Raw genomic sequence first — 14,941 nt, forward strand, 5'->3', positions numbered from 1 at the left:
AATAGTTAAGGAGCTTAATGTACACTGGGGTTATGATCAGTTGTTAAGAGTAGGACAGGGTTTTTTAGATTTGACTGCATAGAGATAAATAGATAGCACGTTCTCTTGGGGGGGTTACCACTGAGAGGGATCATTGTTTGGAGATCTAATAAGATACTGAGGTTATGGGAAAGCTTGGTAGAACAACCAGGTCTTGAGTCTTTTTTTACATGTGGTTGGGCATTGTATCAGTCTGAGGTCTGATGGGAGAGAGTTCCAAAGTTTGGGACCGGCCGTGGAGAAGGCTCTATTACTTAATGCTGTCTTGATCGGTGGGGGCCTGTAGATTATCTCTGTATGCTTGTCTCACCGGTCTGGCGGAGGTGCGAGGTTGAAGTGGGATCGTGAGCTCGAGTGGGGCGATGTTATGTATTGCTTTGCGGATTGATGAGAGGGCTTTGAAAAGAATTCTGAATTTGATGGGGAGCCAATGTAAGTTCTTTAAGATGGGTGTTCTATGGTCTCTTTTGTTTGTTTTGGTTAGGATCCTTGCTGTAGCGTTTTGCAACATCTGTAAAGGTTTTATGGAGTTAGCGGGCAGGCCGAGTAGCAGTGAATTGCAATAGTCAATTTTAGTGAGAATGATTGCTTGTAAAACTGATCGGAAATCTTGAAAATGAAGGAGGGGTCTCAATCTTTTTAAGACTTGTAGTTTGTAAAATCCATCCTTTACTGTGTTGTTGATGAATGATCTGTAGTTCATTTGGTTATCTAGGATGACTCCCACGTTTCTGACTTGGGGGGATAGGATTGGTTGGGAGGCTAGGTTTGTATTGGGTAGTGGGTGGTTTCCATCTTGGGTAATGAGTAGGTACTCTGTCTTGTTTTGATTGAGAATCAAATTGAGACTTGTCAGCAGGTTGTTGATGGCTTGTAGGCAGGAGTTCCAGTAGTCCAGTGTTTTGTGAAGTGAATCCATAATTGGAATCAGAATCTGAACATCATCAGCGTATAAATAATGGATTAGATTTAGCTTGAGGAGGAGCTGGCAGAGTGGGAGCAAGTATATGTTGAATAAAGTTGAATAAAATATATCTTTCTATACCATGCCATAGTATAGTATATCTATGCATACCATACCACACTATATCTATCTATACCATGCCATAATATATTATATATATGCATACCATGCCATAATATAGTATATATATGCATACCATGCCATACCACACTATATCTGTGTACATTGCCATAGTATAATATATCTATGCATACCATGCCATACCACACTATATCTATGTGTACATTGCCATAGTATAGTATATCTAAGCATACCATGCCATACCACACTATATCTATCTATACCATGCCCTAGTATAGTATATCTATACATACCATGCCATACCACACTATGTCTATCTATACCATGCCATAGTATAGTATATCTATGCATACCATGCCATACCACACTATGTCTATCTATACCATAATATAATATATCTATGCATACCATGCTTTACCACACTATGTCTATCTATACCATGCCATAGTATAGTATATCTATGCATACCATGCCATACCACACTATATCTATGTGTACCATGCCATACCACACTATATCTATGTGTACCATGCCATAGTACAGTCTATCTATGTGTACCATGCCATAGTATAGTATATCTATGTGTACCATGTCATACCACACTATGGGCCTGATTTTTAAAAGCATTTACTTGAGTAAAACTGGGCTTTATTCGAGTAAATGCACTTTACTCGAGTAAGTGGGTTTTTGAAAATTGCTACAATATATGCCATTGAATTGTCCATAGAATTTACTCACATAAATGCACTTTACGTGAGTAAATAGCGTTTGAAAATTGCTACAATAGTAGTTACATTTATGCGCGTAACTCCTTTTGAAAATTACCCCCTATATCTATGTGTTCCATGCCATAGTGTAGTATATCTGTGTACCATGTCATACCACACTATATCTATCTGTACCATGCCATAGTATATTATGCCTGTGTTACCCGTGCCATAGTACAGTATGCCTATGTGTACCATGCCATATTACAGTATGCCTATGTGTACCGTATCCTAGTAGAGTATACCTAAGTGTACCATGCCATAATACAGTATGCCTATGCATACTTTGCCATATTGTAATATGCCATAGAATAGTATACCTATGTGTACTTCACCATAGTACAGTATACCGATGTGTACATGCCATACTACAATTTACCAATATGTACCAAGCCACAGTGCAATATACCTATGTGTACCATACCATAGTATATTATTCCTATGTGTACCGTTCCATAGTACAGTATGCCTATGTGTAATGTGCTATAATACAGTATGCCTAAGTGTACTATGCCATAGTAGATTATGCCTGTGTGTTCCATGTCATAGTAGAGTATACCTATATGTACCCTGCCATAGTACAGTATACCTGTTTATTATGCTATAGTACAGTATTCCTATGTTTACCTTACCATAGTACAGTATACCTATATGAACCATGCCATAGTAGTGTACCTATGTGTACCATGTCATAGTACACTATGCCTGTATCTACCATGCCATACTGCAGTATGTCTATGAACCATGCCATAGTGCAGTATGTCTACGTGAACCATGCCATAGTAGAGTGTACCTATGTGTACCATGCCATAGTACAGTAAGCCTGTATGTACCATACCATAGTAAATCATGCCTATGTGTACCATGCCATAGTACAGTATGCCTGTATGTACCATACCATAGTAAATCATGCCTACATGTACCATGCATTAGTACAGTATGCCTACGTGTACCATGCCATAGTAGTGTACCTATATGTACCATGTCATAGTACAGTATGCCTGTGTCTACCATGCCATACCACAGTATGTCTATGAACCATGCCATAGTGCAGTATGTCTACGTCTACCATGCCATAGTAGAGTGTACCTATGTGTGCCATGCCATAGTACAGTAAGCCCGTATGTACCATACCATAGTAAATCATGCCTATGTGTACCATGCCATAGTACAGTAAGCCTGTATGTACCATACCATAGTAAATCATGCCTACATGTACCATGCATTAGTACAGTATGCCTATGTGTACCATGTCATAGTACAGTATGCCTGTGTCTACCATGCCATACCACAGTATGTCTATGAACCATGCCATAGTGCAGTATGTCTACGTCAACTATGCCATAGTAGAGTGCACCTATGTGTGCCATGCCATAGTACAGTAAGCCTGTATGTACCATACCATAGTAAATCATGCCTACGTGTACCATGCCATAGTACAGTATGCCTATATGTACCATACCATAGTAAATCATGCCTACATGTACCATGCCATAGTACAGTATGCCTACGTGTACCATGCCATAGTAGAGTGTACCTATGTGTACCATGCCATACTACAGTATGCCTACGTGAACCATGCCATAGTAGAGTGTATTTATGTGTACCATGCCATAGTACAGTATGCCTATGTGAACCATGCCATAGTAGAGTGTATTTGTGTACCATGCCATAGTACAGTATGCCTATGTGTACCATGCCATAGTACAGTATGCCTATGTGTACCATGCCATAGTAGAGTGTACCTATGTGTACCATACCATAGTAGAGTGTACCCATGACATGGTCCTTAGTGAGGAGACACTGATCTATTGAAGGAAGACATTTTTAACTTACTTTCCAAAGGGAAAAATGGCTTACAAGATTGTTGTGTGCATGTGTCCCACTAATAACTTTTGTGTTAGATGTTCTATCCACACCAAATTTTCAGGTCCTGTGGACTCTGATAAGAGTGTTCTTTGTTCAGATCCATGCAGATGCACATGTGTGTGTCCTGTAAAGTAGATTCTTTGGTCCTAGGTGGACCATCTTATTCTCTGAAACAAGTTATTCAGCCATTCTAGTGACCTGATTAGATTAACAGCCCTGCCTGGTTGATGCGAGACCACAAAGATCTTTTTTGAATGGGGAATTGGGTACACATTACAATATATGCCCTGTTTCTGAATGTTTGTGAAACTTTTTCAATCTCCTAATCCTGACCATTGTTGGGAGAGTAGGCCTAGTCGATATCTTTGTAAAGGTATTAAGGGTAAATTATTTTGGCTGCCCTGTTAGGTCACTTGAATGCACAGAGATAAAAGTTAACAAATAAAAATAATAAAAATATACAAGGTGGTACCTATTTATGGGACAGTTTTTGACAAGCTTTCAAGAGCTGATATTCTCTTCTTCAGGTCAGAATTCAAATGAGCAAAAGATGGTATTACCGGAAAGATAAAGCAGTGAGGCTGCAAGAAGTGAATCCTAAAAAGCATTGCAGTCATAGTGTGACGGGAGAGCGTGCAGCCTCAAACTCTTTGCCCAGTGTAGAAGAGTAATCTATCGCCTCCCTGAGGCATCACTTATGCTCCAGTGAGCTGCCTGGGCAAGACTACTGAGAAATGAGCGCCTGTAATTGAGAAATTGATGGACGATGTTTGCATCAAACTATCCTTCAGGACTCTACAATGACTCCCATAAGTTAAAGAATCATTCACCTTTCAGTCCTATGTTATAGTGGTAAAGATTCAGTGGTTTCTATTGTCTTTGCCAAGTACGATCACACGCTGCTTATTCCTCTTCTCTTATGTTGGCTTGCTTTCCTGTGAGTCCTCGTTTTGCTGATGGAGAAGCAAGGAGGATAAGGCATATCATCCTGTTACACATGCAATGAAGATTATTTTAAAATCCCATAAGCTTTCGAGGCATAAAGCAATCATTTTATTGAAAAAGAAGCAGATGTGACAGCATATAAATATATTACAATCTATTTGTAATACATCAAGATGACATTTCTGTTGAATTGTTCATGAATACAATTTTAGGAGATGGCAGATTGGATGGATTAGCAGGCTGGTGCAAGGGTAAAGACATTTCCATTCAGCACATTTGGCATAACATGGCATAATTGCCATTGCACCAATAAATCCCGAAGTATAGTTACCACTTCTAGCACTGCATTCAGTTGCAGGCCACAATTCAAACCTAACCCAAGCCATCCTTCCCAAATCACAAACACTGCCTTCTTAATGAAGAGCCACAGGATGAAGTGGCATAGAAATGCCATGTTCTCCCTTATCCGCTTCTCTAGAACAAGGCTGAGGTGCATCAGCAGCTCAGGGAGCTGACTTTGCCTCTGCCCATCTCCTTTAACCTGCCTGAGCTCATCTAATAAGATATCAGGCAGGCATGACATGGAGACTCCATGGACAGTAACTATCTGCTATCAAAAGCATTTCTCAAACCCATTGTGAAATCTCGCAGTTAAGCATGTTTATTTCTCTCTCTGATGATGCCATTGTAGTCCCAGTCTGGATAATGTTGCTGCTGAAATTGCTTGGGGAATAGACTTGCTGTAAACTTTCCTTTGACAGTCTGACAGGCACCAGTGTTCCAGATCTGATTGTCAGCAACAATCACCAGATGTGGCTTCTCTTCCACACTGACAGCACCAGCAGCTCCCAGGGATTCAAGGCTTCGTACGAAGGTAAGTCACATCTCCTCCTCCTGACTCCTTACCATCCTAGGGCTCTTCTAAACATTACGTAGATTGGAAATCAGGTTTAGTGCTGCTTCAAGTAATCTGATGGGTGGAAATGCAGGGCATGGACTTCACTGATTTCATGGACTCTGCTTCCTCCTCATGACAATAACTGCTCTCATTGTGAAATTCTGTACTAGAAGTAGCCGGACACAGCCAGTTGCCCCTGCAGGCTAAGGTTACTGTAAACAGGGACATTCGCAGTGGCTCAAGTAATCATTTCTGGAAGTAATTTTGTACATGAAAGGAAGATATCACCAGCTGTATAACATTTTCACCTACTACTGCCAGAATGTCTGTGCAAGCCGTGTTCTGGAGCCGTGCACAAAAGGTTGCACACGCTGTTAGCAAACTTTGTTTCCTAATTACAGGCAGATGCATTCAGACACAGGCAGTGGGAGTTTGAGTTTTCAGAGAGGACCTGGGACTTTGAATGACCAGCGATCGACAGACACTTAATAAACTCCATGATAGCAGGCAAAATAAAAAGCCGAGCGTGGCGTAATTCCTGCAATATGAAAGGAGTTCTGCCGTGAATCGCTCACTCCGTGTCCTCCCAGCCCTGTGGGCAGATTAGCCACGCTCATACTTTCATTTCTGAACTTATTCTTTTTCCACAAGAGCTCAGGAGCCATTCCTCTCTTGCCTTTTTTAGGTTTGGTGAGTATGGTAAGAACAGAATTGTTTGGGGGGGAGGTGGATTTTTTGGGGTTCCTCCAGAGTCCAAATAAATCTGTCAGCCTTGAAGCTTTACCCTGCTGTCCAGTGCTGCCTCTGCACAAAAGTCCCCGAAGACTCTGGAATTATGGGAGGAGCGACGCATGCAAAGTTCGTGCCCATCTCAAAAAAGGTGTAGCCGACCTGGAAAAGGCAGAGAGAAGGGTGGCACAAAAGGTGAAGCCTTACCTCTTACCAAGAAAAGGTGGAAAAGGTCAGGGCTCTTCAGCTTGGAAAAGAGAGAAGTGCGAGGCGCTATGTTAGAGGCCTCTGACAGCTTGAGTGGGGTGGAACGGTTATTTACTCTTTCAGTAGTAGAAGGAGGGGACTTGTCATGAAGCTAACTGGTGGCAGATTTAAAACAAATTTAAGAAAGGCAATGCTCGATTTAAGCTGGTGGTACAGCTGGATTTAACAGAGGTATGGGCAAGGTACACTAACAACTGCTAGCCAGGCAGATGTGCAGATTGCCATCTCTTACTGCTGGAAGGTGGGATCGAACAGTGAATGGATCCATGGGCACTTCCCGTGGACCTGATCTGACCAGTGTGGGAGACAGGATGCTGGGCTCGATGGACCCATTGCTCGACCCAGCACGGCACTTCTTATGTTCACATGATCTTCATTGTGAGAAGCATTAGCTGCCAGCTCCATGTGAAAAGGAACAGGCTGAGCCTGGCCTGGTTTTGCCTCATTGCATCTATGGATTTGTACAGTAGTTCAAAATTATCTTAGAAAAGAGGGATTCCTGCAGCTCAGCCCAGGGGCAAAAGCAAAACTGGCTCATTGTAATGGGAGTAAATATTTACACATTTTCATTTCAGTAAATAAAAAGATGAGATATAGAGAGGTGGAAGAGACTGAAGGAAAAATACATTAAAAACAAAATAGAGACAGCACTGGCTTATCTCCTGAAAGCAGGCATGGGGGCACAAACACAGCTTGTAGTGGGGAAGTTAAAATCTCAGCAGTTTATTAAAAAGTCCTAGGAAAACAAAACTCTATTGTCCTTCTCTTAAAAGGGCTAGCAAACAAGTTGTAGGTGACTAACTCAATATATCTGTGATGAGCTTTCTCAAGCTCTCCTCCCTTCATCAGGTTTCAGAGTCAGCTAGGTCTTAGGCTGCCTGCAAGGGATATGCATTTGGTACATATATTTTGACGGTACCCATATACCTCGTACACTTTTTAGTACACAGGTAAAAACATATGCACCTAACTCATTATTGAAGATACACGCATACCCTCCATTTTTACACGTGTACTATAAAGTCTGCGACGTATGCGGGTACCACCAAAACGAATGAAACGAACGCACATCCCTACTGCTTGCTTGTGCCATTACAGCAGGGAAGGACTGATAATGACTATAAACCTTTACTGCTATTTCTGTTAGTGGGTAAGAAAGCAAATCTCCTTGTTAACTCTTTTTATGTTTGTTTCAAAGTGTTTGATCGCTTCTTAATTTAAAATGTTTTGCATTTTGGTGTATTCCTAAAATTCCCTTTATTGTGAAGTCATTAAGGAGTGCTCTTCCTTTTAGAAATGTTCACCTACTGAGGTGTCACACTGTTCTTCTCTGTAATGAGTTATTTTATATCTGTGTCCTTCATTTTTGGCTTGTTTCATTAATGTAGCATCCTTTTTTATGTTTTTTGCACTGGACCATGCAGACTGCATTCATAGAGGAGCATGAACAAGAGCCCTGTATTCTGAATGTTCTGTTCTTGTGTGTGGCAGGTTTGGTGCTTTTTCAGTCGAGGTTTTAGTTTTCTGATTTGTTGCAAGCTGTATGTGTGATTTAAGCTAAAGGAAAAAAAATAGCTCCAATTTAGAGACGTTTTTTCTTGCTGTCTTCTCTCTTGGTTGCTGCTTGACTTTTGGGCTTGCTGGCTAGGTGGAAAATATATTTGCTAGTTAGTATTTTAAAGTCCAAATCTGTGATTCACTGGGGTACCCAGAGAACTGGTTTCTACTAGATAGTTGAGTGAGGGTTGAAACTATGGCACAAGTGGAGCTATCTGGTTTGGGGGCAGAATTTCTAAGTCCGTGCTGACCTGGATGGGAGAATGACCAGAGGCATTTTACCTGAGTTCTACATCAGATAAGTTTAAGAATACATAATCTAACCGTTTAGTAATCTCAACTGTAGTTCCCTCCCTCCCTACCCCTCTACCTACCCACCCACCCCTGGGTTTACTTTTCTTACATGGACTTCTTTCCACTTCTAATTAATTAGCTTCCATTACATCTTCTGCCATTACATAGTAGCTCAGATAATAATAACTTAAACTGTCATATTGCTTGTAAAATTGGATTCAAATTCTACCTATTAATCTTTATTAGCTAACATGAATACTTAATAAAAATCCTTGCTAGAGCCTAAATTTTACCTTACCTTGTTTATTTGATGAAAGGAATCAGTGATAATTTAACAAAATGCCTTTCATTCAATGCAGCAATTGTGGTGCCTCTGTCCCAAGGCCTATCATTTGCAGAATCAAAGTCTGTCCCTTTTGCCTTCAGTTGTCTGCAGTTAAAATGGAGCTGCTTCGTCTAAGGGAGAAATTGTCCAGGTTTCAATTAACCTCCCCTTCCCTGAACCATCCAGTATCTCACACTTATCTCCCACAGAGGTTGCAGAAACCCAGGAACAACTGGATAACAGGGGGCTCTGGCAGAATAAGGCCTGTGAAGAAAAGACGCCCGCTCTCCCCACTGTTACCCCTATAAGGCCTGTGATGAAAAGACGCCCGCTCTCCCCACTGTTACCCCTATAAGGCCTGTGATGAAAAGACGCCCGCTCTTCCCACTGTTACCCCTATAAGGCCTGTGATGAAAAGACGCCCGCTCTCCCCACTGTTACCCCTATAAGGCCTGTGATGAAAAGACGCCCGCTCTCCCCACTGTTACCCCTATAAGGCCTGTGATGAAACGACGCCCGCTGTTCCCACTGTTACCCCTATAAGGCCTGTGATGAAAAGACGCCCGCTCTTCCCACTGTTACCCCTATAAGGCCTGTGATGAAAAGATGCCCGCTCTTCCCACTGTTACCCCTATATAATGCTTTTTCTGCATTGGACAATGAAGAAACTCCACCAACAGATATTGACGTGATTACTAAAAGAAGTCACCAATGCACCCGGAAGTCCTGCAACAGAATCAAATGTCATAAAAGAAAGCTACTTCTGCTGGGAGACTCGATCATCAGAGGAACCAATTTGGGAGCACATTTTGATGGTGACACAACAATTAAATGCATTCCAGGATGCTCAGCTAGTAGAAATGCAAACCAGATAGTCCAAGTCATTAAAAATGAAAGTAGGAACTTTGGTATCAGTGTTATCATCTATCTGGGGACCAATGAACTCAATAGAAATGATATCCATGAAGTACATAAAGATTTCCATAATCTAGGAAAGAGAAGACACACTGCAAATACTATTGCATGTATGGAAGTATTACCTGTTCATAGAAAGCGAAATGAGAAGCTATGCCATATAAATAATTTCAATTCCTGGCTCGAAACCTGGTATATATGGTATGGTATGTATGGTGCAGTAAAAGGCTTTATAGTAAGGATGGTCTACATTTGTCTTTAGCAGGAAGAAGGATGCTAAGTGAGAATTTCAGAGCATAATTATCAGACATTTAAACTAAAGAATGGGGTTGGCAGGAGAAGACCAGTGAAACGGACATGTCACACCCAAGCAATACAGGATGTGGGAGGAGAAAAGAACAAAATCAATCATCTTAAAAAAGCAGAAAAGGTGTCTAGGAAGTGCAACAAATCAAGGAGAAACATTGGAAAGCTATGACTACAAATGCTCGTAATTTGGGCAATAAAATCCCAGACCTGCAGGTCCTAATGGTGGAGGCAGACTTGGACATTGTTGCTGTTACAGAGACCTGGTTCACAGATTCTCATGACTGGGATACGACCATCCTGGGCTATAACTTGTTAAGGAAGGACAGAGAGGATAGAAAAGGGGGAGGAGGAGCTCTTTATGTCAAAAACAATATCCAAGCAACTGAACTGCAAGAAATGTGGGGTAGAGAAGAAGCATTATGGGCCATCCTAAAAAAAGATGATGGTGCATCTATTTTGTACTGAAGTGGTTTACAGGCCTCCAATGCAAATGGAAGAACTGGACAGAGATCTGGTTGACGACATCAAAAGGTGGGAATAAAGGAAAAGGTGGTGATTGTTGGAGACTTTAATATGCCGGACTTAGACTGGAGAGTCCCTTCTGCAGAATCTACCAGAAGTAGAGAGATAGTGGATGCCCTGCAAGGGGCTCTTTTCAAACAAATGCTAATGGAACCCACGAGGAAGGGAGCTATACTCGACCTAGTACTCACTATTTTATTTTATTTATTTATTTATTTTATTTATTTGTATTTTTCTATACCAGCATTCACGGAGTTCGTATCATGTCGGTTTACATAAAACAAGGGGTGAGAAATACATTCACTAATGAGAAATACACTCACTAATACTAATACTAATGAGAATAATAATAATTATAATAATATAATATATATATATATATATATATATATATATATATATTATATTATTATAATTATTATATATATATATATTAGTATTAATTATTATTATTATTATTATATATTATATTATATATATATATATTATATATATATTATATATATATATATTTATATATATATATATATCTAAATATAATCTATCTTCTATAATATAATATATAATAATAATAATAATAATAATAATTAATACTAATACTAATACTAATGAGAAATAATACTAATGAGAAATACACTCACTAATGGGGAAAATGTCTCTAATGTCCAGGTGGGTGCCCACCTCAGCACCAGTGATCACCAAACAGTAAGGTTTCACATCACAAATAAGACAGAGAGAAGGCACACAAAGACCCGAGTTTTGCATTTCAAAAATACAGACTTTGTCAAAATGGGGAAATACCTGGAGGTAGAACTAAAAGACTGGGAGAAAATGGGAGAGGTGGAACAACAGTGGGCCAAACTCAAAGAAGCAATTATAGAAAAGGAAACAAAAGTAAGAGAAATAAGAAACTGATCTGGTTCTCAAGGGAGGTGGCTGACATCATAAAAGCAAAGAGAACAGTGTTCGAGAAATATAAAAGATCCCAAAAACTGGACAGGTGAAACTGAGGAAGACAAAGAAAGTAATCAAGAAAGCAAAAAGTCAGGCGGAAGAAAGAATTGCCAAAGAGGTAAAGCGAGGTGACAAAACATTTTTTAGATACATCATAGAAAAGAGAAAGGTCCGAAGTGGTAAAGTGAGACTGAAAGGTGACAAGGAACAAAGTGTGGAGAGAGACACAGAAATGGTGGAAATATTAAACAAACACTTCAGTTTAGTGTTCACTAAAGAAAACCCTGGAATAGGACCATCGCTGGTTGACAAGACCATAGATGGGGGTGGAGTAGACAAAACTCCATGTACAGTAGAAAATGTATGGGAAGAACTAGGAAAACTGAAAGTGGACAAAGCCATGGGGCCTGATGAGGTTCATCTCAGGATACTGAGGGAGCTCAGAGATGAGCTGGCGGGTCCGCTGTGTGACCTCTTCAAAAGATCCCTGGAAACGGGAGTGGTGCCGAGTGATTGGAGAAGAGCGGTGGTGGTCCCGTGTCACAAGAGTGGGAACAGGGAGGAGGCTGGTAACTACAGACCGGTTACCCTCACCTCGGTGGTGGGTAAAGTGATGGAGTCGCTGCTGAAGGAAAGGGTAGTGAACTATCTACAGTCGGGAGAATTGCTGGACCAGAGGCAGCACGGATTCACCAGGGGAAGATCCTGTCAGACAAATCTGATTTTTTTGATTGGGTGACTAAAGAATTGGATCGAGGAAGAGTGCTTAATGTGATCTACCTGGATTTCAGCAAAGCTTTAGATTCGGTCCCACATAGGAGTCTTGTGAATAAAATGAGAAACTTAGGAGTGAGCATCAAGGTGGTGACCTGGATTGCAAACTGGTTGACGGACAGAAGACAGCGCGTGATGGTGAATGGAACTAACTCTGAAGAGAGAGCGGTGTTAAGCGGAGTGCCACACGGGTCGGTGTTGGGACCGATCCTGTTCAGTATCTTTGTGAGCGACATTGCGGAAGGGATTGAAGGTAAAGTTTGTCTGTGGATGATACCAAGATCTGCAACAGAGTGGACATGCCAGAAAGAGTAGAGAGAATGAGATGTGATTTAAGCAGGCTTCAACAGTGGTCGAAGATATGGCAGATAGGATTCAGTGCCAAGAAGTGCAGAGTCATGCATCTGGGGTGTGGTATTCCAAAAGAGCTGTATGTGATGGGGGATGAAGGGCTGTTGTGCACAGAGCAAGAGAGGGACCTCGGGGTGATAGTGGCTAGCGATCTGAAGATGGTGAATCTATTATTTATCAAGTTAACTTAGAGAATTGCCACTGCTAGTACTGGTATCAGTAGCCTGGGATCTACTTCGTGTTTGGGGATTTGCCAGGTACTTGTAGCCTGGATTGGCCACTGTTGGAAACAGGATGCTGGGCTTGATGGACCCTTGGTCTGACCCATTATGACAATTTCTTATGTTCTTATGTGACAAGGTGATAGCTAAAGCCAGAATAATCCTGGACTGCATAGAGAGAGGAATAACTAGTAAGAAAAAGGAGGTGATAATCCCCTTGTACAGGGACAGAGACAAGATGGAGGCGGTCCAGAGACAAAAAATGGTGGGGGTTCTCTATCAGTTGATTTATGAGGAGAGATTGAAGATCCTAAGTATGTATATCCAGAGTCATGTGATGTGGTGATCTGGGAAAGATGTGTCTAACCCGGCTCCAGGTGTCAGTCCCTGAATCTTCAATCAAAATAGGCATCTGACTTCTTTCAGCGCATCTGACTTCTTTCAGCGCCAAAAAATTTACCAGTGAGTACTGCCTATATTGCCCTTTACATGAACAAATCGCCATCTATTATGCCTGCCAAGCTGGCTAGAAAAGACAATGAAAAACCAAAGCCTAGCGAGGACAAAATGGCTGCCGGTATAGAAAAGACTGTGGTGGGCCTGACAGATGAAACGGCCATCACGGCCCTAATAACTGCAGTTACTGCAGCGCTTTCGAACAAACTTGATTAAATTTCGGAGCAAATAACTACCCTGTAGTCTGCATTCACAGAATTACCTCCTCGAATTGACACCCTGGAACTTAGGGTGTCAGCGGCCGAAGACGAGGCCTTGGCGGCGGAGCGCAGGATTCATAAAATGGAGCAGCTAATTCACAGCCAAGATGAAAAACTGGACGAGCTGAAAAACCGCTCACGCCGAAATAACCTACAATTTGTAGGGCTGCCGGAATCAATCCCTGACTACGATCTGCCGACCAACTTTCCCAATGGCTTCCTGAAGTTTTAGGCATTTCGGAGCACTTTGGCTCTCTTAAAATTGAGAGAGCCCACCGTTTGGGCAATAGTTCCACGCAAATTCAGAGGGCTCGGATTGTTATAGCTCGCATACTCAACTTTGCTGACCAGCAATGCATCTGGCAAGCCTCACGCAAAATTCAATCGTTGAAATACAAAAATGAGTCGGTAAGAATTTTTCAAGATTTCTTGGCACGGGTAGCTGTGAAACGTAAAGAATTTGGTCCGTTGTGCACACAGCTGGTGACGAAACAAGTGAGATTTGCTCTTCAATATCCCACTAAACTTCACATCTGGAACAATGGTCAATCCCAGGCTTTTGACACTTTGCCTGAGGCTCAAAAGTATGTTCACGATACCTTGTCACCATCGGCTGAATGAATTTGGCCATGTCGCATGCTGGCGCTGTAGGCAGATGAGGACATTTGTTTCTGTTCTTCCTCAGATTCAGAAGCCTGTTTTACATTTAATTGGACGACTCGTTTTATAGGGCACGTTGGAGGATCTTGGTCCCTTGGGATCTCTAATCACCGTGGCCACTAGATGGGGACTTCACATGCTGCGGGCATTTAACCTCTGCATAAGAAAGTGGCTGACTATTGTCTTATTAAGGACTGTCTTCGTGTAGCATTTCGGGCTCCACTACTGAAGTCTGGTTCTGTTTGGCCCATGGGACACAATATTTCCCAAGAGGTTTTTGTATTTTGGAGAGTCCTCTTCTACTATGGGACTATCACCTGACCACATCCTCATGACTCTAGCTCTCACCATGGAGAGCTCTAGCAGGGCTGAGAAGGGACTGAGAAAAGGGTTCGGGGTCAGGATCATGGAGGGTTTGGGGGGGGGGGGGGGGGGGGTGAGAAATTCACCCTAAAGTTGGGAACAGATTTTGTACTCTCCTAACATGGCAAAGTTTGTTACTAGTGTTAAGTGTAATCTTGCTGTCTGTTCATGGAGTTGCCTTGCAGGCACAGGATGTTACCAGAAGTGGGCACGAATAGGTCAATTATATTTTATTTCTACTGTTATTTACAGTTATCTTATCAGTTTCACAGGTATATACTGCTATCATAATTTCACATTTGTACAGGGCATAATAGAATATTGTGGGACAGGATAATATGTCCCACAATATTATCCTGTCCCACAATATTCTATTATGCCCTGTACAATATTCTATTATGCCCTGTAAAATAAATTATAT

At 41.5% G+C, this 14,941-nt stretch overlaps 1 protein-coding gene across 6 annotated transcripts in view; it reads left to right on the plus strand.

Moving 5' to 3' along the window:
• CSMD2 (CUB and Sushi multiple domains 2) overlaps positions 1-14,941 on the plus strand; it is a 653,904-nt gene that overhangs the window by 424,923 nt on the left and 214,040 nt on the right. For 5 of the 6 annotated variants that reach the window (XM_029572110.1, XM_029572106.1, XM_029572107.1 and 2 more), the window contains one exon: positions 5,427-5,539. The exons of the other annotated variant lie outside the window; for it this stretch is intronic. In XM_029572110.1, the coding sequence (XP_029427970.1) occupies positions 5,427-5,539 (113 nt within the window). The remainder of the gene's footprint in view (positions 1-5,426; positions 5,540-14,941) is intronic. 6 annotated transcript variants of the gene reach the window in all.

The sequence above is a fragment of the Rhinatrema bivittatum genome, chromosome 11, assembly GCF_901001135.1.
Source record: "Rhinatrema bivittatum chromosome 11, aRhiBiv1.1, whole genome shotgun sequence".
In the NCBI taxonomy this organism is placed as follows: Eukaryota; Metazoa; Chordata; class Amphibia; order Gymnophiona; family Rhinatrematidae; genus Rhinatrema; species Rhinatrema bivittatum.